This window comes from Schistosoma haematobium, chromosome 4 (assembly GCF_000699445.3).
Source record: "Schistosoma haematobium chromosome 4, whole genome shotgun sequence".
Lineage (NCBI taxonomy): Eukaryota > Metazoa > Platyhelminthes > Trematoda > Strigeidida > Schistosomatidae > Schistosoma > Schistosoma haematobium.
In genome coordinates this window covers 28,722,935-28,747,631 of record NC_067199.1, presented here as the reverse complement: position 1 = coordinate 28,747,631, position 24,697 = coordinate 28,722,935, and the positions used below count along the sequence as shown (strand labels likewise).

Below are 24,697 nucleotides of genomic sequence, written 5' to 3'. Positions count from 1 at the left end.
CACCAATCCGAGCCTCTACGATATGAATCATGTATTTCAAACATACTCGGTTTATATACCAAACAAGTAGACCACAACGTACGACAAAATAGAAAATAACATTTGTACAAAATTTGGCCAAGTGTGGCTGTGAACATGGGAGGTAGTGGTTAATAGACAGGGAATAATTCAAGAATGGAAAATCGTACAATAAAAAGTCATGGATTAAAATAAAGCTAATGATAAGAGAGACATGAATACAAATAGTTTAGTTAATTAACAATTATACGATAAAAATATACGTATAGTATTGGTCCACAAATAGATCCAAAAAATTACCACTTATTATTCTTATCGGCACACAACACTTATGCATTAATGTTATGCAGTTTCCTAATAACATTTTTGTCGTAGAAACCTTCCGGCTAATTGTTTCTATACGGGATGCGATGTATTGCTGTTATCACATTTTCGATAGCATGTTTCATGTAATATGTTCGGATAAAAAGATTTATTAGTTGATGAGATTTTTATTGTACTTAATGAGTATTAAGAAACGGACAAAAACTGACCTATTAGTCAGTCAGTTGTTATTAATGTGCTACTATATTCGAAGCTCAAAAAATAAATGATACTCATTTCATTTTATTGTGTTTTCATTCTGAAATGGTCTGAAGTTCTGGAGTGGTTCAGAGATTATGGGAGCATGCAGCGAATGTTGATTGGTCACTCAACCGCCATGGTTCTAGTGTGTTGAAGAGTTATTTGGAGATTTACATTCTCTGAGGATACGTTGTGTGGTGTTTGTTTGGCATATCCAGAAAAACCTATCTCTTTTCTTTATGCAACTCTTAAGGAGCTATTATTAAATCCTGTAAAGTGTGATGATGTCACAGGTATTCAGTGTTTGACAACGCTTCTACCAGTAACACCTTCTAATATATTTCGTTCCCGCCCAGAGAAATCAAAAGACAGAGTCGAGGAGTTTGGAAGAGTATATTTGGCGATGACCAATATATCGGGATTCTCTGATCTAAACTGGCTAGCGATTGTGGTTGATGTTGAGCACGGCGTTACCACACGTGATCTGGTGCAGATGCCTGACCGAGCGCCTTCAGCTAGATGAGTCCACTAAAACATATGGTCAGCATCCAATGTCGAAAACTTAGTGCTATTTATTTTGGGGATTTATTTACCGCTACAGATCACTCCCCCCCTAGTGGGGCAGTGACGACCCTAAGACGTGGCCAGCCAGAAGTTTAAACCCAACGAGTTTGTCGTTGGTAAACACTCTTCTGATAGCTTACTAAATTTAGCAGCGTCTGGTCGTCTTTCCTTACTATATGGGACGGAGGTACAACATAGTAAAAAAAGAAAATGTACAATGAAAATTTCGGATCCTCATAAACGTCATCGTTCTTTTCCAGCCGTCCTGGAAAAGAAAAAGAAAATGTAAGTGCATGTCGAAGATACACTCGTATGTGCGTAAAAGCACAATGTCGGCGGAAAAAAAATGGAAAATAAACTCATGAACACGTAATAGCGTTAAAAAAATTGTTTTTTTTGTTTTTTTTTAAATAGAAATAAAAATATATAAGCATGTTAAAATTGTTTTTTTAAAAAAAAATAATAATATAAAATTTCTAGAAGTGCCTTACGTGCAATAGTCGTTTAAATGTTCTGGAAATCTCACCCTTCTTCCAGAACGCGTCGTTTTAAGTTTATTTTCGGATACTGTCGAAGTATCATCGTGTGTGTTGGTTGTCGGATGAGGTATTATAAGTGTCGGAGTCGTGTCGTTCGATTGTACCGAAGGAAAATCCACGTAGATAGGATTTCCTTCTAAATACGCTGCTTTTAAGCGATCGATACTGATGCTATCGTTGGTTCCGTTCTTATCGACTATATAGTACTTAGGTTCACGTTGAAGAACTTTGAAGGGTCCTTCGTATGCTGATTCGAATGGTCGTCGATGCGAGTCTCGACGAACGAAAACGTGTGTACTATATCGTAAGTCAGGTTGAACGAAAACATCAGTTGATTGAGGTCGAGTGGAAGCAGGTTTAACTGAACGCATTGCGTTTGTAAGCCTGTTCGTGTAGGAGGTTAGATCCATGTTCATTGAAGAGGATGAAGGATCCACGAATTCTCCTGGAAGTCGAAGTGTCGTACCATAAACGAGTTGAGACGCAGTGTATCCAATGTCAGCTTTCACTGCATTGCGGATACCTAGTAAGACGAGTGGAAGAGCGTCGGTCCACTGTGAAACGTTTGCAGCTGATAGCGAAGCTTTCAGTTGTCGGTGAAAACGTTCTACCAACCCGTTTGCTTGTGGATGGTAGGCGGTCGTTCGGAAGCGAGTGCTTCCTAAAAGAGTGGTCAGACGACGGAAAAGATCAGATTCAAATTGACGTCCGCGGTCTGTAGTGATGGTTGAAGGGCAGCCGAAGTTTGCTACCCATCGTTCGACGAAGGTGCGGGCCACTGTTTCAGCAGTGATGTCCTTGATAGGTACTGCTTCTGGCCATCGAGTGAAACGGTCAACGCAGGTTAAGAGATAAGAGTATCCATTTGAATCTGGTAAAGGTCCTACCAAATCCAAATGAACATGGTCGAAACGAGCATCGGGAGTTTTAAACGAGCCTAAGGGACATTTATTGTGTCTTATAACCTTAGATTTTTGGCAGCCTACACAGGAGCGTGCCCACTCCCTCACGTCTTTATTCATTCCAGGCCAGCAAAATCTTTCTGCTATAAGCTTGATGGATGCACGAACACCTGGATGCGAAAGTTTGTGCAATGTGTTGAAGACATTGCGTCGATAATGTTTCGGCACGATTGGGCGATCCCTACCTGTAGATGTGTCACAAAGTAAGGTTTCCTTACCTGTTCCCATCTGTTTGATGCGTAGTTTAAGTGTTGTGGACGACAAATCGTGCTGAAGATCACTGTCTTCTTTTTGAAGCTCGGCGAGTTTAAGAAGGTCGATTCCCTGGAAACTGTTCAAGGAAGTTATACGAGATAAAGCGTCTGCAACTACATTGTTTGCTCCAGAGACGTGTTGAATATCTGAAGTAAACTGCGAAATGTAGTCCAGTTGTCGAGACTCACGGGGAGAGTACTTGTCAGAAGGAGAGCTTAACGAGAAAGTAAGCGGTTTATGATCCGTGAAAAGAGTGAATTCACGACCTTCGATGTAGTGTTGGAAATGCCGTACAGCACAATACATAGCTAGGAGTTCCCTACCGAATGTGCTGTACCTCGATTCGGTGTCTAGCAACCTTCTAGAGAAAAATGCCAAGGGTTGCCAGGAGTTGTTAACCCATTGTTGTAAGACTCCTCCGATTGCTGAGTCGGATGCGTCTACTGCGATGCTAATGGGTGCTCGGGTGTCCTGATGTGCGAGCATTGTTGCTTTAGCAATCAGTTCCTTAACTGTGGAGAAAGCTTTTCGTGCGGTGTCGTCCAAATTAATGGATTTCGCATTTCCACGAAGTTGGTCGGTCAGAGGTTTCATAAGTAATGCGCATTTGGGTATGAAACGTCTATAGAAACTTACCAGGCCGTTAAACGTGCGCAATTGCTTGACGGTGGTCGGTTCTGGGTAATCCAGAATGGCCGCCACTTTGGTCCTAAGAGGTCGAATGCCTTGAGCATCGATAGTGTGTCCTAGGAAGTCTAACGAGTTGGTTCCGAATTGGCATTTCTGAACGTTTACAGTTATGCCATGTTTTTGAAGTCGTTCGAAAACAAGATCCAGATGCTTGAGATGTGTTTCTCTATCCGGACTTGCGATTAGACAGTCGTCAACATACGCATGTACGAAGTTGAGACCTCGAAAAACGTCGTCTATGAATCTTTGGAATGTTTGAGCAGCATTCCTTAGACCGAAAGGCATTCGCAAAAATTCATAGAGTCCGAAGGGAGTTATGATAGCCGTTTTCGGTATGTCGTCAGTAGCCATAGGGATTTGGTTATACGCTTTAACCAAGTCGATTTTCGAAAAGACAGTTGTACCTTTCAAGGTAGCTGTCAAATCGTGAATGTGAGGCAACGGGTAACGATCGGGAATGGTTTTCGCGTTCAATCGCCGATAGTCACCAGTTGGACGCCAATCGTTGCTGTCCTTTTTAGGGACCATGTGCAACGGAGATGCATATGGGCTACTTGAAGGTCGTATGATTCCTAAGTCCGTCATGTGATCGAATTCGTTTTTCGCTAACCTTAGCTTTTCAGGAGCTAGTCGGCGTGCTTTAGAAAATACAGGTGGTCCTGTAGTCGTGATGTGATGTGTAACTTTGCTGGTTACACACGGTAGTTTCGTTTGAGTTTGTTGTATCTCAGGGTACTTATCGAGTAGTGGCTGATAGAGTGGGTCTATCATATGTTTAACTGTGACTGGGGATACTCTACAACCAGTAAAAGAAGTTACGCAAACGGACAAATTAGTGTTACCGTCTACTAGCCTCCGTTTGCGCGTGTCGATGATCAGATTGTGGTGTTGTAGAAGATCCATACCAATGATTGGCATAGAAACATCTGCAACAACGAAAATCCAGTGGATGGGTTTGCGTAAACCCACGTTAAGGTAAACGTACCTTTTGCCATACGTAGCGATCGGTTTTCCGTTTGCCGCCTGTAAGTTTAGGGTCGATTCGTGTAGTCGGTCGTTAGGATTTGCTGGGAGAACGCTAACTTCTGCGCCAGTGTCGACGAGGTAGCGAACTCTCGTTGTCACATCTGTGACGAATAACAGACGGCTTTGTTCGCCGGCTACGGTTGCCGTTAACGCGTGCCGGCTTGGAAGTTTCCCGAATTGCTTTTCGAATCAGTCGGTTTCGTGCTGGGAAAATTGCAGGGTTTTCTGCAATTTCTGGAAAACTTCCCATACTGGTTATGATACCAGCACCAGTCGGGGTTATCTGTCTCTCGTGGTCTAGAGACAGATCGCTTACGAGAAATGCTTCTACGTGGTGTGCGCGATCTCTTACGGTCGGTACGAAGACTAAGATAACGCGTGAGTGTGTGACATAAGTCGTTTATATCATTCTGAGTCGTTTGAGGTTTTTCTTTGACTGAAAATACCTCGGTAGTAGATTTCGTAATTTCTAAAATGCGGTCGGCAGATGCAGCTAGCTCGTCTAAGGCGTTGTTCTGGAACGAGACCAGAACTGCTTGCACCTGTTGGGGAAGTTTTGACAAGAAGAGTTGTTTGAATAGGCCTTCGTCGAAAGTTCTTGGGCCTATAACCTCTCTCATCCGTTGCAACATGTCTGTCGCAGAACCGTGTTGCAGGTCGATATTGTTGAAGAGTTGATCTAACCTTTGTCGATCGGTTAGGTCTCCTCGTTTGAGAATCGAGCGTTTTAAGATTTCGTAAGGATCGGAAACATCACTAGTAAACATACTAGATGTTACGTACCTGTTGAATTCGCGCGGTAGTGCCTTGACTACTGCGAGGAATTGTGCACGTGTGTCGATCACGCCGTGCTCGGAGAAGTCGGCTTCGGCGTAGCAAAACCAGGCTTCGATGTTGTCGGGCCAGAAAGGCATCAGTTGAAACGAAGGCGGGGACAAAGTCTTAAGCTTGAGTACTTTAGGTGTCTGTTCAGTCATGATGAAGAATGAAGTACGATAATGAACGAGGGGAAAATATATATATCCAGGAAAAAACACGAAAAAAAAATCACAATGTTTTAAAAAAATAAAAAAATAAGGCAATGATATATAAAAATCCCAAAAAGGAACAGACTCACAGTTGCAATTAGGTGTACCAGATCACGTCGGTTTCACCAATGATGATGTCACAGGTATTCAGTGTTTGACAACGCTTCTACCAGTAACACATTCTAATATATTTCGTTCCCGCCCAGAGAAATCAAAAGACAGAGTCGAGGAGTTTGGAAGAGTATATTTGGCGATGACCAATATATCGGGATTCTCTGATCTAAACTGGCTAGCGATTGTGGTTGATGTTGAGCACGGCGTTACCACACGTGATCTGGTGCAGATGCCTGACCGAGCGCCTTCAGCTAGATGAGTCCACTAAAACATATGGTCAGCATCCAATGTCGAAAACTTAGTGCTATTTATTTTGGGGATTTATTTACCGCTACAAGTGTACCAGTTTCGAATGCCGTGAAAGGACGAAATTTCATAAGATGGTTCGTCAAATTGACCAAAAAGTTCAGGAATTCATCCTTGAATTGCAGGAACAAGCTGCCAAACGTTATCTAGGTGATCAACTTCATGTGCAACTGCGAGATCGATTAATTGCAGGAATTAACATACCGAGTTTGGAAAGAGAGCTGTTAAGAATGCTAAACTGTTCCTTTCAAGATGCTAGAACTGCGTGTATTAACTACGAAGCAGTGAATGAACTTGATATCCAGTCGATGAAGATTTCTAATACTTTGCTTAGTCGTCATGATGAACTACAATCTCAAGGTCAATCAAACTTGCGTTCATTTAACAGTGATTCCTATTCTCGTGTAAATATGAAAGGTGTTTCAACAAGGAATTAGAAAGCAAATCACAAAGGTGAGATGAAGTTTGGTAAATGTTTATCATGTGGAAAGTTTCGTTCTCGTAATTCATGTGCATTTCGTAATGCTAAATGTTCTCAATGTGGTAGGTAGGACACATCCAATCAGTATGCAAGGCTACTGTCCATTTTGCTTCAAGTAGTACTAAATCTTGGAATTTAAATCTCAATAACTCGGATGTTTCTAGTGATCACTTATCTTTGTCTACTATTTCGAAAGATAATGCTCATATTTAAAAGCGACTATATACATCGCTTGGTTCATTTCATGACTTCATTGTGGACACAGGCAGTATAGAGTCCATTATTTCATTCAAGAACTTGAAATCCTTAGATCCTAACGTTGTGGTACGACCCACTGAAGTATCAATATTGGGGATTACTGGACACATACTGCCCATACGAGGATTTTGTGAATTGCTAATAAGAGACGATAATTCTTCATAAATACCTTGTGAAGTTTCAGCTAGCGAATCAGGACTGTCGATACTGGGTTTAAGGAAGTTGATAAGGCTTGAAGTGGTGTTGTCCTTCCTAGTTTCTAAAGAAAATTCTGATACTTTACTTAAAGATTTAATAGCTACGTGTGCTAAGTGCAGTGGAGGTATGAAAATTCAGCCTATAAAACTTCAAGTACAGGGTGATCCAGTCTTTCTTAAAAGACGAATAATTCCTTATGGTCTTCGAGAAGCAGTACAGAAGACATTAAACGATTTGTGTGCGAAAGGCATAATTGAACCGATTCAGTCTTCAGCATGGGATACCCATTGTTACTCCATTGAAGCCGGACGGCAAGACCCCTAGAATATGTAGTGACGATGGATTAACACTGAACCCCCGTTTGTTGAAACAAACGTGCAAGATGGTTGAGGCTGAAGATATCCTAAATCGACTTCATGGTTCTAAGTTGTTCTCGAAAGTTGACCTAGAAGATTCTTATCTTCAAATCCCTTTAGGTCAATCTTCATCTATTTTGACGACAATTAACATTCCTTTTGATCTGTTCAAATACAATTTCCTTCCATTTGGTCTAAGTTGTTCTCCAGCCATATTTCAGGAAGTTATGAATAAAGTAGTTAGTGATCTTGAAGGTGTTGAAGTTTATCAAGATGATCTCATTGTTCATGGTTCTAATAAGGTAGTTCATGACCAGAGACTTATTGCTTTACTGCGTCGTTTAATTAAGAAGAATATTACAGTGAATCCAAATATGTGTTCATTTTGTGTATCTAGTTTTGAATGCCTTGGATACCTAATTGATGGTAATGGTTTTAGACCAGATATGAAACGACTTGCTCCACTGACAAATGCACCGTCTCCAAAAAGTCTTACGGAACTACGTTCACTAGTGGGTACTATTCCCGTTTTATTCCTAATTTTTCTTGTCGTACAAATTGTTTATTTAATATTTTGACATCCGATTCATTCAAATGGAGTGAGGAACAAGAGTCATGCTTACAGAATCTACTAAAGTTTCTTCAAAGTGATGCTGTTCTTCGAACGTACTCCTCTAGTGTACATTCTGTGCTTATTACTGATGCACCACCTGTGGGAATTGGTGCAGTTTTGGAACAGGGAGGTAGACCAGTTATTTGTATTTCACGCAAACTCACTGTTACTGAACAAGGTTATTCACAGACTCAACGAGAAGCACTAGCGGTGTTTTGGGCTGTTAAAAGACTTTATAAATATTTATTCGGAAAGAAATTCACTATTGTTACTGATCATGAAGCTTTAAAGTTTATTTACCATGCTGAAAAATTCTTAGCACGTTCCTCAGCTGCTATGTTTCAACGATGGAGTATTGCTTTGAGTGCATACGACTATGCGGTTCAGCACGGAAGTGCCAAACAATTTCAACATGTTGACTACATTTCTCGACAGTCATTACAAAATAGACCTGTTAATACTTCAGACTGTTTGTTAGTGAAACCTTTACCAATGAGACGTTCAGATCTCATTGGAGAAACTCGTAGATATTTTGGAAGTATGCTCAGTGCTATACCTAAAGGCTGGAGTGCTAATTTGAAATGTAGATTTCCTGTTTATTTTTCAAAGCGGGATGAACTATCGTCTGAGGCCTGGCAGACAATTGTGGTCCGTTTCTTGGCAAATACTATGCACTGGTAGTTATTGATTCTTTTTCAAAGTGACCTGAAGTTTTTTTACAACTTCACCAAATTCTGACTTCACAATCCAAGCATTAAGAAAGGTGTTTAGTCGAGAAGAGGTTCCTATGGTGTTAGTGACTGATAATGGCTCTCATTTTGCTGCAGATGCAGTCAATACCTGGTTGAACGGTATATGGTGCAAACATCTGTTTACTGCTCCCAGACATCCGTGTTCTAATGGCCAGGCAGAGAATTTTGTCAGGACATTAGAGACTGCTATTGATTCTATAGCCACCTCAACATTAAATGAGCTGGAGAAGGGAGAGATACCTTTCTATTGCAATATAGAAATGCCAGACATTCGGTGACGAAGGAGACTCCAGCGAAGCTACTGAAAGGAAGAATCCTTCGGTTGAATATGAGATGTCTGGAGTCGGCAGAAGTTACATACTATCGGGGAAATGATCTTCGACCATCTACGGGTATTGTTCTGAAGAATGTCGGAAAATCGATGGCGCGAATCATAGACATCAATGACTTAAGTACACACAATCGAAATGTTGATCAAATACAATTTCCGTTGTTAATTCTAATGCTAATGAGCACATTCTAGATAATACAGAAATCTTTTCCAACACAATGTCACACAGACTCAGGATGAATTTGAGAAGAAGACGAACGATTGATTGCAAACACCTAGACTCCAATTTAAGCTGTGGCGGACGTTGGTGCACATTTCCTGTAACACTAAGGTTGACGAAGAAAGTAGTTGTCATATCATGTCGTTTGTTCTGAAAATTGCAAGGTCTGGATTTTAAGAATTGGGATAATTAGAGGGAAAACGATTGATAATCATACAAATCTACACTTCAACTTTCAACTCAATAAAACGTAGTATCCAGTTCATCATCACCACAGGAATCTAGAAAGCTGATTTAATTGTATGTTCCAATGCGGAATATTAAATAAATCTTATCATAATAAATAATCTCATAGTAGATACACCTAACCGAAATACGATAGTATCCATAGATGACTTGAACACATTCGCTTTAAATATTGTCCATGATTTAAAACCAGAAGTAAAGATGGATAGTGTTGAAGTTTATTGTATTTCAAGCGAATCAAAGAGACAAACCAAATAAAAAACAACCATAGTTGAACAAAACCTGAGGATTACTAGTTATCAAGCGTTCAACACAATAACTAAAGATGAATAAAATTAGACTACTACTTACTTAGTGAACGGCTTATAACCTTATTCTGAATATAGATTTAAGTCAACATTAGTACAAAAAACGTGACTTATAAAGAAACTATACCATACACTTTTAATAATTCCATACTGAACTAGCAAAACATTTGCAAAAATAAACTTCAAATATCAACGGCAAAAGACCTTAATTCAAAAAACCGAGATAAATCTCAGCTAAATTATCAGCATGTAGTCATAGAGAGTTGTGAAGTGGATTGGACAACTGAAATCTCAAAACGAGTAACGTATGTAATCCATTTCATTTGGATTGCTTTTATTGATCTGAATGTAAGTTGTTACATTATCAGTAGAAAGAATATCTTGACAGTGTAACTATGCTAGGAGTTCTAAAAGTTATTTAGTGCATGATGTGAATTAAAATACTTCTGTAATAGTCATTTTACGATTTACTTTAATTTTGGTGTACCGGGTGTTTTGGTTTTGTAAAACTTGTCGATAGTTTATTCTGTGCCAGGAAGTAATCTATTAGGTACTACATTTTAGTTTGATACTTGCAACATAATTTATCACAGTTTTCTGTCAATAGTGGCTACCAATAAAGTAATTTTTGGCAGATAGCCTGATGCATCAGATAGATATGCTATATAAATATCAGTTACTTGGATAGAGATAAAAGCATATTTTAAAAGATTAGCCTTGCAATTTAACTGCCTATAAAGCAAAACATGTTGCACAAGGTATTAAATTTAAATTCTTTAGTGAGTCAGTTCCTCGTGAACACTGATTGTTATGAACGCTTCAATATAGTGTGCACAGATGTAACAACTACAACATTGGGTAGTTGCAAAACTTTAGAGATCATGTTGGGCGCAATATACAGTAGCAGTATTTTCACCATGAAATAAATCGAGGTTCTTTCATCGGTCAAATGAAGAATGTAGCAGTGAAAATGTCATGTTGCCGAGAGTAACCATGTTAAACAAGGATAATGTTCATGCACAATGTCATCAGTTAATACAACGGAAGTTAAACACCTCGCGAATAACCGAGTGAGCTTAGATCCAAGGAAGAACTGCAAATATAGGCTATAATACTTTTTGTAATCGGTAGTTCTACTATAGAATGTAGTTTGTCACACTGAATAGTGTTTATGGAGCGTTAGTAAATAGTGTTGCAAATAAAATACAAGAGTCTGGTGGAATAAATTTCTAGTGGTTTGTCCAAGTTAGAGGGCGCAGAGCAATCATACAACTTGTTTAAAATGGATGTGATCTTTGATAAATACTAATCCAAGTTACGTACACTAATTTCTTTTTGTGTATAGCTATACCAGTTGGAAAACAGATTGATATGTAGTAACGAAATATCTGACTTCCTTTTACTTTATCAATCTGTGTGAGGAAGGATTTAGCCTAGAGAAAGGTCTTTAATTTTATTCTTATGTTTTATTTCTTTAAATACTAGTATGCAAATTTTACTGACTATATTCAAGTTGCATCAGATGACTCAAGTATGTGTTGAAAATCTAATTTATCCTTCACTAAAATAAGGGTCATAGCTCGATGGTCACCAGCTATGGTATAATTATCAAATAAATTAACAAACTTCTTGAAACTAAACTTCGAGATATTACTGAAGCTGTAATTTACAAAAATCCTGTTCTTACACTAGAAAATAGTTAAATAACAACCAACAGTCTGCTGAATTCCTACTTAAGCCACTCTTCATTAGGTCAGAATATAATGCAAATGTGATTAATATGTACTTTATTTGAAACGGTTAATTGCAAGATAAGTAATATAATAGAAAATTAACTAAATGTTCTATTATTGCACACAACATAAAATGGACACATTGAAAAGGCACAAATATTTGAACAAAGTTTGTATTCCAACTGAAAGTGATTGATCGGTTAAAAAGGCTTGATGTTTGGACAGGTGTTAGTCCAGTCTGCCAATAGAAGTTCATTTGCATAAATGGCGTTGATGCATACTATAAGAGATGTATATAAAAACAAACAAGATCAAACGGTGATCATTCAGCTGATAAACTCACTTCTCAAACTTCAAACCAAGTATCATTTTTGATAGACATATTTCGAATGTTAATAACAGAACTATAACTAAGCTACGATGTGTTCGCGAATGCGTGTTGTATCCACGGTATAACCAAACACGTATGTCATAGAAATCTGGCTATCTGCTGTAATAATTCCTATAATAATCTATCTTATTTAAACAATACTAGATAGTAGAACGCAGTCAAACCAGTATACAATGAGTAAAATCTTACAAGTATGCAAACGGTGGGATCAATCAATAGAAATAAACCAATTCAGATTAAAATTTTGTTGTTTATCTGTGTGCACCTCAATAAAATCATGTGAATGTAGTGTTGACGTCTTCATTTGAGTATTAAATTACAAAAATTAAGCTATGCATTATTAGGAATTAACAAAGTTACTATTTAACGACAACCGTGTGAAAGACGAATTATGTACTCATGGAAAAACCGACTATATGAGAAATAAAAATCACACATATTGTTAATGCTATCTAGTGCATATCACAAGAGCTATGTGTTCGGTTGGAATTGTCATGACTATGAATCTTGAAGAAATATTGAAAACTCTTAGGTTTTGATGCACAATTTCATGTGGGATGACAGAAAACACGTTTGAGCATCTGGTTACTAATATACATTACTTACCATTCCATTGATTAGCCACTCGCATCTTGCAAAATGACTCAAACAGTGTATTGTCAATTGATCCAGTTGATGAAATCCATGGTATGACACTAGCTGTAATGATTTCAGTCGACGTATTTAAAGTGTTTTGATACATGAATGGGTTGATTGAAATCCATGTTTTCCCCATATCCTTACTCATCATTACACCTCCACCATTTGCTCCCAAACCGAACAATATGCCAAGTGGATTTGTGTACGCTATAATCTGTTCAACAGATGGTCCGACATCTGAGAATCGAAAAGAAATCAGTCGAAACATATCTGATATTGTTTTGTCAAAATAAGCCTAAACAAAATTTTCGATGAGCCAAAGTTCTTTGCAATTATGTATTTTATGAATCTGTACAATGGATGTTTTAAAATACTAAACGTTTGTAGTTATGACTTATTAAAATACTTTATTTGTGCTACATGAACAAAAATTCTTATATGACCTTATATATCAGTTCAAGTAGTCGTGTAAAATTAATAGTAAAATATGAAGAGAATGAATTATAAATCCTCCTTCCAAGTACAAGTTCTGCCATAATTAGCTTGTGGTGTCGGCCTTTAATGTAAAACATTTGTTTTCCTTCATTATGATAATGTTTGGTTTTATACATTAAGTCTTGTAAACTGAGTCGGATGTTGAGTCGATACATTCATGAATAATCATTTTTGATAATTGTTATTCTATTGATTTACAATCTGGTGTCAACTAACTAAGGTAGGTTAACACATCATGAATGTGGTAAAAATAGGGCAATAAATAGAATCGAACAGAGGTGGTAGTGGACACTCCCCCGTTACAAAGTAATAAGCTATGATTATCAAAAGGTTGATTATTCTGAAGAAATCATCATACTTATCGATTAATCTAAATCTTAGTTTTGTGGTGTGGACTACTGTAGTCGACAGATGTAAGTAGTATTTGTCATCAATCGAAATTGAAATGCCTGGTGGTAGAAAGTTGAGATCGAATAATAGAGAACAAGAATAGCGAATGTTTGGTATGGAAACGAAGAAACAATCAAGTATGAGACGATTGATTGTCATTTTGCAAATGAAGTATTTATTGTGTGGTTCTCAGATTTTACTAGGATGTTCTATAATTTTATATTGTAATGAATTTGGTTTGCCGACTGGTGTTCTTGTTTACTACAGTTGAACGAAATAGGTTTGCATTGGGAGTATATTCAGTATTGATTTAAACATATGTTTACTTGTTATTGGGATTTCTGTAGTTTTATAAAATTGAGAAAGGAATTGTTTGTAATTGACATAAAAGATAACTTTAATAAACATCCAATTGACTTTGAGATTCGGGTGACTAAAAGCTATCAACAGTGTGTTGCTGAAACGGATGAAAGACTCAGTAGACACCAAACTTTGAGATCAACAGACTGGATTCCGTAAGGATCGGTCGTGCACAACTCAAATCGCTTCGCTACGGATCACTGTTGAACGATCAATTGAGTGGAGCTCGCCACCATACATCACCTTCCTTGACTATGAGAAGTCATATGACAGTGTGGATAGAAGGACTTTATGGAAACTTCTGCGACATTATGGTGTATCTGAGAAGATCGCCAATATCATACAGAAGTGATGAGACAGACCATAGTGCAAAGTGTTGCACGGATGTGCTTCGCACATGACCTAACCCTTCTATCAAATACACATCAACAAATGCAGATGAAAACAGTCAGTGTTGCTGCAGCCTCTGAATTAGTAGGCTTTAACATACACAGGAGAAAAGACGATGGAAGTGGATAGTACAGTCGTTGAGGAAATCATCAGACTGCATCACGAGGCAAGTGCCAACTGGGAATCCTGAAAGCAAGAGGAAAAGAGGAAGGCGGAATAACACACTACGTCGCGAGTTCGAAGCAGACATGAATAGAATGAACAGGAATTAGATAGTGTTGGGAAGGGTTGTCCAGGACAGAGTTGGATGGAGAATGCTAGTGGGTGGCCTATGCTCCTACACTAGGGGTAACAGACGTAATTATGTAGTTTTAAACTTCAAATATCCACTGTTGAATAATAAAACACAACAGATTGTCTATGATTACTTACCAAACCAAATTCTTTCAGGCAATTTACTAATCTTGAAACATCGTCTCACCAAATCTAATGAACCTTTTATATTAAACGCACGTGCACAATAAAACAAAAGATCACCAACATTTAGAAATGTATTTGCTTGACGGTCGGGTAACTGTACCAAAGGGTTCCGCATTGCAACGTAATGAGGTAAGTTGTAAGGATCTGAATGCAAGAGGTCAATACAAGGCAGTGTTGGTAAATAACGCATCACAGAGTCATTGAGAATTATTTTAACTATCCCAAAAATCAATAAAATGATAGAGAATTCTTTCACAGTAATGTGATGTGACTGTAGATACGTAACCAATGACAAATATTCCTTATGGTTATGATTGACGAAATTCGATGTCATTTTAATAGGGGAGTGCAAGAGAATTGCATATAGTTACAGTGTAAACATATTTAGTTGATACTTCTCAACAAGAAGATGAGTGTTTTTCTTTTTCTCTTTTGTTTGCGATTGTACGTTACTAGCAGTTTTGTATGATCAGAAGAAATATCATTATGGAAAGGCTCCAAATAATTGATAACTCTATATGAGGACTAACTCATCTTTTCTCTGAAAGCAATTAACAAGCACCTCACATTTTGAGAATGATTGTGGTTTCAGTAGGATGAGAAAAATTCAGTAAATTATGATGGGTTGTGAAGTTGTATTTGTGTGTGTGAATACTTGATGACAGTATGATAACTCGGATGCAATGCAAAGATTGAAATCTTTTTCACAACAGCGGAAATTTTAACAGCATTTTCCATTTAAGGTAATGTATCCGACGTACAGGGTAAACTTATCTCCCATAATACAGTCATTCCTTGGTAGGTAGTTGTTATGACCTTGAATGTCTGACTTTTCTATCACACGACTTATCTACCAATCCGAATACGACTTATACGTATCTTCACACTAGGCCAACCAATGACGTTCAACCGGTGTGGGCAGTTTAGCGTCCTTATTGGTCCTATGTCCTACGAGCCCTTCCACTTGAGTCCAGAACAAGATACCAGCTTCCGAATCAGAGCAGATCGTTTATTCCAGGCATACTTGGTTTATATATCAATCACACAGACCGCAACGTACCATAAAATAGGAAATAATATTTGTACACAAATAAGCCCAAAAAGTGGCTGTGAATGTGGGAGGCAGTAGTTAATAAACTGAACATAACTTAAGAACCGTAAATCGTACAATAATAAATTATAGGCCAAAATAAAGCTTGTCATAAGAGGGATATAAATATACATAATGTAATTGTTGAATAGTTATACAATAAGAATATTTATAGGATATTAGTCCATGAATAGTCCTCGGAAGTTAACTGTAATTTAATCTCCACTCGGATATAACAGTAGTGTTGATTTATAATCATAACATGAATTTGGAAAATACACACCGATAAAACTCACAAGTGTAGTCAAGTTGAACACGCAGATGAGATTTGAACTTGTAAAACTTTTGTTTTGCGCAGCTATTCACTACGGGACTACCACGTTCATAGGGTTTGCACACAATTTCGACTAGAATTGGATATTTCACAATGGTTGTACTAAGAGATGGATTAAATTTCAGACTAAAGATGACTTCATACTTTGCACCGAAATATAAACGTCCTGCCTGAAACGAGAAAAATAACATCCTTAAGTGTTGTTTCAGAGCAAGAGTTGATGTATGTTTGAAATTCATGTTTCGTTTTGTGATATGAGACGATTTCAAATGATGACTAACGTAGGCAAACACAACTAATGTAATTTACCTCCCCTATGCTTGGTGAACGGAATTGTACAAAATTTGGAAGTTTCATTGGTACAATAAATGACAGTGAATGCCGATATTAGATCGATCTCGTGTTCTCGGTTATGTAAATGAAACAATGTTTCGATGGATTTAAATGAGTTTGAATGTTTGACGAGCAATATTGAAAGTATTTCACAGTGGAAACTTTAAATTTGAAATGACTGCAGTGGTTAAATAGATTTCCCTCGAGTTGGAACTATATGCAGCAATTAATGGTAAACAGATATGAAACATGGAAGTGAGGTGTTTTATCTGTCTCCTGTAATACCTTCACAAATACAACTTTTGTTTTAGAAAGGTATTGCAGAGTGATATTTCACTTGTAAAATCGAAAATGTTTGACTATGACCCAGAAACTGGTAGAAGAAATATTATTTTTATGTAGCGATGCGGTTAAACAATGAAATCAAATCATGAAGTGCCCTTAGAATACATCAGTGATATTGTGGAACAAAGATTACAGACCGTTTATTGATAATAAAACCTTCACGATTCAGTTGACTGAACGTTTTCCATATTTGGTTAACAGACCGAATGGATGGAAGTTATCATTAACGTATTTAGTGTTCAATAACTATGACGTATACAGTATTTTCTAGTAACTTTTAGTTCATTTACTGAGTGGAGTGCTCTGTAGGGAATGTAATTTTGATCGAAATTTTATTTCAGGCATTAGATTTCAACGAGTTTGTGTTTTCCATCCGGTATGTCGTAATGCGCAACACTAGCATATTCATAGCAGATAGCTGCAGACAACTCCAAAAGTCTGAGATAAAAACTAGTGATAGTTTTAATGTTGTATGGAGTACTCACTCACACCTGAATGTGCATGAAAATTGAACACTTATCGAACATTGAAGACGAGACTGGTAACTAGTTTATTCATTATGTTGATCAAGTACAAAATGATCGCTAAAACGTTGTAATATACCTTATGGAAATAAGTAGTAATTGGTTAGTGAGTTAAGATAGAAATGTTTGATTATAATGAATAAAAGTGATTATATTATGTTATGAAATGATTTCTACAAGAGACGTCTACTCTGATTTCACTGAGTGTTAACTGATCACATTTTCATTATTAATTCAGTTTGGATTGTTTATTTGAATCTATGCATTGTACTTTAGGATTGCACTTGATCAGTCTCTTATTGACATGCGTGCATCCTCTGAGAATCGCTTCGATATTGCCTTACGTCACAAGCATTATAAGCAGAGGTGGATGGTGGTTAGCAGTGAAATCCAAGACGAGTATTTCGTCCTATTTGAGACTCGTCCTAGATGGCACTGCTAGTCACCATCCAACTTTCTGATATAACGGATTGTTTAAAATATTCTTTTCTCTCTCATGTTTTCTACAATAATATAACTAGCCACGCTACATCAGAACCAGGATTCACGACGAAGAATAGGAAACCAGAATAACACTAGATAATACCTCATTCAATACAATTATAAACAGTCACACCTAGTGAATCAGACGTAGAAATCAATAAGATTGAAAGAAATCACATATAAAAATGATTTAACAAAATAAAATTTCTTTTCCACTCAATCGTTTGCTCAAACTAGACATTCGTATTTATAGTTATATGGCAAATATATGTCTATAGAAGGATAGAAAAGATTGCATCATAAAGTGATTCAAGATTCGAAATACCAAATGCAGTTGTGTATAATATTGTCGACTATTCACTTACATGAATTATTAATTGGCCCTCAGTTTCTCAGTACGTCAACTATCAATAATGAACTCAATATGTAATCACGATGCTTATAACTAGACGACTACCCGCAAAAGAACATAGGTCTCAATTATTTCATTTTCTGAAAAATCAGGATTTAGTGCAGTGTTACCCAGATAAGGTTGAAGGAACTGTCCTTATAGATGTTCAACATTATGTCACTAAACTATCCTTGATAGTATCTGATGCTGTCAAATTCTCTAAGATGCGATTGAGAAGATGGAACAGATGTTAACTAAAATCATAAGGGAGATGGAGGATGACTTTATTATCAATTGTGACCTCTATGAACGTCTTAGACCATCATGTTCCACTATACTAGGAATATATGAACTCCCAAAAGTTCAGAAGAAGAACATCTCCCTATGTTCTATACTTGATATGAATAACTCTCTGTATCATTTGTTTGCTAAATGGTTTGCTGAAATTCTACAACCCGTGAGAAATCACATCAATAGATACAACGCTCATGATTCGTTTGATTTTGTCGATTCAGAAATATCATTGTGAATGGTCTCATTGTATGGCACTTCTCTCTTTACAAATGTTCCACTCACAGAAACCATGTGATTTTTATGTGACGATATTGAAATAACAACATTGATATTAGTACCCTAAAACATTATCTAGAAGAGCTATCTCTACGATGTATCCTCAATGTGCGATTCAGGTTTATTGATCGTTTGTATGGACAAACCGATGAAATCGCAATGGGTTCACCATTATCTCCCTGCCCTCTTGGCTGATTTTTTCATGGATAATCTAGAAAATACAGTACTTCGACCGATAATTGAGAGATTTCATTTATCTAAGAGATGTATGGATGATACTTTATGGTATTAGTGACTGATAATGGGTCTCATTTCGCTGCAGACACAGTCACTACCTGGTTCAATAGTATAGGGTGTAGACATCTGTTCACTGTTTCAAGGCATCATTGTGCTAATGGTCAGGCAAAACATTCCTTCAGGACATTGAAAAATGCTATTAATCCCATTATTGCTTCCATATTTGATGGACTGGAGAGAGGAGTAGACACAGTTCTACTGCAATATGGAAATTCTAAGCATTCTGTAACGAAAGAGATTCCAACAAAGCTGATAAAATGAAGAATCCTTCACTCGAATATCAGTCAGTAACAACGTAGAACTTCGTACGTACGTACATCAGTTCGAGTTGCCACACCACATTAGCACAGAGATGCAGTTGTCGATTCAAATCCCATAGTGGTAGAGGTAATAAGAGTATAAGCAGTAATCGGGAAGATTAGGGTTTGGAGATGTTATTTAAAGAGTATAGTCCAGTGAAATAAATTTGGAAAGAGGAAAAAAGGGACATGAAGAATTCAGAAGATTAGAATTTGAGAGAACACAGAGAGTGGATGCACCTGCGCCATTGCAAACGATTTTGAACCATGTCATTCAGGGTCTCTAACCATCGGTTGCTATCATCTCGCGGTCCCCAACCAGGTAGTCTACACCTACCAACATAACTCAGTTCACTTGTCAGTGACTTCATGTGAACTGAGTCATGTTGGTAGGTGTAGACTACCTGGTTGGGGACCGCGAGATGATATAAGGCGTTTAGAGTCTCCATGTGTTACATGTTATCGTGGAAATGATCTTCGACGGTTTTAGACTAGTTCGTGATGATTTCATTTGCGATCAGAAAATTAATTCAACCCCTTTAAATGCTTCAACTAAATTTTGAGTGAGTTAAATTGAACAACATTATTTTCAAAATATGTCTTGAAACACAGAAACTTACTATGAACTGAACTGATTTAGTTACTGGGTTTAAAGGAGTTTTCAATGTTACATTATCTATGTTGCCTGTTTGATTAACTACAATGATTGATTTTATTTCTGGACTGAGATAGAAAATTATCGATTGTCTTTCACATCCCAATCCGGTACCATTCATCATTTGAACGGTTGTCTGAAGATACACCACATCTCTGAGTATTGGATTAAACAAAATGTATAATATGTAGAGAGTTATTTCATATCAATCAGTAAAACGGTTCAAATTTTGATGATTCAATTCAAATAATAGTTGGATTTGATATCTGGTTTTACACGCTTTCCAATCTAGTTTGATAGGATTAACTGATTACAATCAACGGAGAAATAGCAAGAATATTTATAACTTCGCATCTACTTAGATTTCAGTATTTAAATATTTTAAGTACAGCGTAGACGTGTATAGCTCGAAAAAGGTGAAATTATTAGAATTTTGTACAATAATACGATTTTTTTATTGCTAACTTAATCATATAATGTCGAGTATTGTCAGAGATCTTGTAAAACGTATAATGAATTATTTTTCTTAAATTCAAAGAGAATTATTTTTGATATTGATGTAAACGAGTGGGTAGTTCCATCAGTTAAATGTTCCCAGCTGATTGTTTACTGTGTATCAGAAATATATAACATAGTTGGTTAATGAGAAATCATGATAACATTAGGTTTGTTTGTTGAAATTAAGTCAAATCCGGTAACTGTTGGAGGTATCACGGAGAACAATGTCCGACTTCTGCCTTCTTCATTACTCCATTTTTTCACTTTTCAGTGAACGTGAGTTTAGTTGGTTCGAAGTAAATGGTAATGAATAGAAAGCAATAATGATTTCATGAGAGTTTTGAGAAACAGCTATATCACCTTCCATACTTAAATATTGTCTTTGACAGATTGATTGATTTAACAAAAGTCAAAATGTTTTGTGCTGAGATAACTACAACTCAACAGCCATATCTGTTTAAGACACCATTTTTATGCTTAAACAGTGTTTCAACTAACGGATGCTTAAAGGAGTTGTGTGTCTGGTTTTAAGGTGTTATGAGAAAGGTTTCCAAGGAAATTTAACACCGAGAATATTAACATTGAAGATTACGCAATAATAACGAGGTTTGAAACCAAGTTAAGAAATAAATAAAACTAATTCATTCGGTCACTGGAATTCGGGCATGATATTTGTATTGCTTGATGGATAACAGATAGATCTTCAAACTCTTTGTTCAAGACCAAAGTTTGTACTCTTCATGTGAGTAGTCATCTGCGTGATCGTTTATATGGAATATTATTATGGGCATTTGGACACTATCTGATCAGTAGAATGACTGTTTTATATAAAATTGATATTCAAGTGAAAAATGAATTTGCGTTAGAAGTGAACCAATTATTCCATGAAATAAATATATACTAAAGGTTAGAACGATTTAAACATACCTATCAGGATAATCACTGAATGTGAACGATGACAGTTGAGATAGTACAACGTGAATTGATGGTTTTTCTGACCCAGTTCTTACACAACTCACAGATATTTTGCTAATATTAGTGACAGCATTGAATCGACCAGTGATTTGCAACGGCCAAACAGTTCCGTTTTCTACAATTTTACTATCACTCAACTGGATATCCACTGAAAGACTCAGAGTGTTTCGCATTATGGGTACACTTACCGTACCTAAAATAGGTGATAATTTTTTAAGATAGTGCATTGAAGAAAACCCTGAACATTTTTTTCACTCCGAATTAACAGCCAATGTTTTAGATATCAGGACTAAATTGGTTAGGAGCTAACCAAGAACAATAAAATTCAAAACGATACGGTCAAATAATCAATCAAGTAGTAAGTTACAATACATTAGAAAGTGGTGACGAACAACAAATCAATTTATTTTATTCCACTTCACATAATGGCAATGAATTTGCTTGCATTTTCATGAGATATCTTGGTTACTGTTTGTTAATAACCTTCATTGTGGAACATTTTCATTGTTTACACACAGAAAGAATTTATATCGCTGTCTTAGTTTCTGTAATGTAAGGGTGAGATGTCTTTTTTTAATATAAAGTTTCCTCAAGATTTGGGCCATATCCACGAATGTTCAACAACATTCTTCTGATTGGAGAGAAGTTAAAGGACAGTATTCAGTTTACTGCTTATCTGGTGTTTATTAGTTAGAACATGTGTAAAGCCAGGTATTTTTGACTGTGAGGTAGGCTATTGAAAATTACAGGATGAAATGAAGATCAAAATTTCAAGGAAAACAGTAAGCTAGTGTTAGTGTTTTTCTGTCAAATTTTATTCCAAAATACTTCAACTTATTTCACCGTTTTTAATCTTGTGTTTCAGTAATAGTTTTAGAGATATGTTCTTGCCTAACTTTGATCTTGTACACTAGTGTGGTGTATGCTACTTATGTCTGTTGACATAAGTAGTGTGTAACACCAATCAGAAGTGGAATGACTGATAGCAGAAGGTTGAAAAGATCGGATTGAAGAGAATGGGAATGTAGAGAGAGAGAGAGAGAGAGTGATTGTAATAGCAATGAAAGAACGATGGAATTCGTTCACTACACTAGTAATATTCTATTCGACTTAAATTTTAGACTTTCGTTGTAAAGATAATTCAGTCTTGGAGTGGTAAGGAAAATATCATACACCTATTCTCATATGTCATCTAAAGTAATATTGTGGTAAAATATTTTAACTGCAAAAGAAGTTGCAGAACACTATCCGTTAAGAATAAACATATTTTGCTCAAATTGACAAGTGTGATACTGAAGATATCTCATGAATTAAGAAACATATCTATGATATTGAATTTTATTAGTGTAAGTAATGACAGTTACCCAAGAAATAGGCATATATGAACTGACAAACCGTAGTTTTTCATTAAACTCACCAATGTTTGTGATATTTTCGAAGTATATTAACAACTGATCATTTTGATCGGTTGGATAAGTTGACAAATAATTAGATGAATAAGCAGTTGTTGTGTAAAATAAATTAGAACCCAAATTTATTCTAAAATCTGTAATAGTTATTATAGATTCATTAGTGTTGTTGCTTCCAGTTCCACTGATTTGTATTGTAGATTTCAGATAGGTGGAGTTCAGTGGGAATATATATTTCACATTGATAGTTGTTATTTGACCTGGCTGCAGCGTTACACTAGATGGACTTACTTCAATCATAATCTGAAATGAAATATTCTAAGCTTTAATCTAACAAAACTGGTTGACTATTATTTAAGGTACAGATGTTAATTGAAGTAAAAAAAGACAATTCCAAAATGACAAGTCTTTGTCTGATGTTCTTGATAGAAGTTTTAATGAAACACCGTGTTTAACTACACCTCTGTTGTAATATAATAGTGCAACTACGAAACTGGTATATTGAGATAAATGATGATCTCAAGAATGTATAGAGCCTAAATAAATATAAATCATGTACGTATTCAGAGGTGGATATCTATACCCGGATAGAGACAAGCTTGGAATGAACGTTTTCAGTGCATAATGCACTGATCACAGATTTACGACCGTTGCATCTGATATCAGATACAAACTTGAAGTATCATGTGATTTTGTGGTTTGTTCAATATCTCAACCTAGGTTTATGCATAGAAATTTAATTTCAAATAATATCAATGTATTTAAGACGAATAAGTGGAAATTACAATCCGAGTCTATTTTCTGACTGTTAAAATTCATTGTTAGAATTCAAGGTCTTAACCTTCAACCAATTAATGTAGTTTAGAAGCATGTTTAATCATTCTCAGTGGTAGTTTATAGAGAAATGTTATAATAATTCATCAGTTTTATGTTGAAAAGTATACTTTGATTACTTTGCTCATGTATTGGGTGATCGAGAAGTAATATATGCTTTCTCTACTCAGTTGATATTATTTCGCCAGTTATTATGAGCTTCATTCCTATTTTGCTGTTTAACATGATATACAGTGATTGTTCTATACTTCATGGTCTGTGTTGTCCTCAAATAGTTCAATCAATTTCTGTTAATATAAAACTACCATTCATAAGTTTCATTTATTCGATGATCTTACATATCGTGTACATCTGTTTGTTATGTTGCAAAAATTCCATCTTACATGATCGTAAAATATCACTGGAAACTTCATTATATCACATAGTTTAGTGAAATTGATTTTTTGAGACGTGTATTCTTCGAAAAATTAGTCTAATGCACACCGAAATACAAGTGACTTGTCAATTCGATTAATTGGAATAACCCAAATCAATATTGAAACAGACACATTGTCTCTGTTCATTTCGAATATGAACAACAAACAGAAAACTGAACATCATTGTTTTCAATTGGTTCGTTATCAGACTTAGCTCTAATATGCAGTTCTATTTGCATGAAAGTTGATTCTGATGAAAATCTAATGGTAAACAACATTGTGCGGTTTTATTTTTGTTTTTCTAATTTACATTATGAGAATTTTCAACCATTTATTTTGAAGCTGATTTGGATATCTGTCAGTTACGATCAGGATATTCAATTTTTATGCTTTTATCAAATATGTACCGATGGATACCATTTTTCGATGCATATTTCCTTTAAGAGATTCATTTGACTATCTGTAACTTCAGGACTAAATATTCTTTGTATCCGTGTGGCGAAGAATATCATCAAAAAATAAAACTGACAAGTGATC

General features: G+C 36.3%; 2 protein-coding genes across 2 annotated transcripts in view; both read right to left on the bottom strand.

The window, feature by feature from the left end:
• The window catches only part of JMJD6_3 (jumonji domain-containing protein 6), a gene marked incomplete at both ends in the record, with an annotated part of 120,091 nt that overhangs the window by 34,788 nt on the left and 60,606 nt on the right, over window positions 1-24,697 (bottom strand). The window contains 6 exons of the mRNA XM_051219346.1: window positions 12,560-12,829; window positions 14,660-14,851; window positions 16,094-16,301; window positions 19,994-20,183; window positions 21,454-21,694; window positions 22,919-23,040. Of these exons, the coding sequence (XP_051066706.1) occupies window positions 12,560-12,829; window positions 14,660-14,851; window positions 16,094-16,301; window positions 19,994-20,183; window positions 21,454-21,694; window positions 22,919-23,040 (1,223 nt within the window). The remainder of the gene's footprint in view (window positions 1-12,559; window positions 12,830-14,659; window positions 14,852-16,093; window positions 16,302-19,993; window positions 20,184-21,453; window positions 21,695-22,918; window positions 23,041-24,697) is intronic.
• Window positions 18-5,356, bottom strand: TY3BI_12 (Transposon Ty3-I Gag-Pol polyprotein). The gene has a single exon (XM_051216149.1). The coding sequence runs from the start codon at window positions 4,508-4,510 to the stop codon at window positions 1,634-1,636; it is 2,877 nt and encodes a 958-aa protein (XP_051066707.1). The 5' UTR covers window positions 4,511-5,356; the 3' UTR covers window positions 18-1,633.

Excerpts from the sequence above, each read along its gene's own strand:
- TY3BI_12 (XM_051216149.1), bottom strand. The coding sequence starts at position 4,510 with ATGCCAATCATTGGTATGGATCTTCTACAACACCACAATCTGATCATC.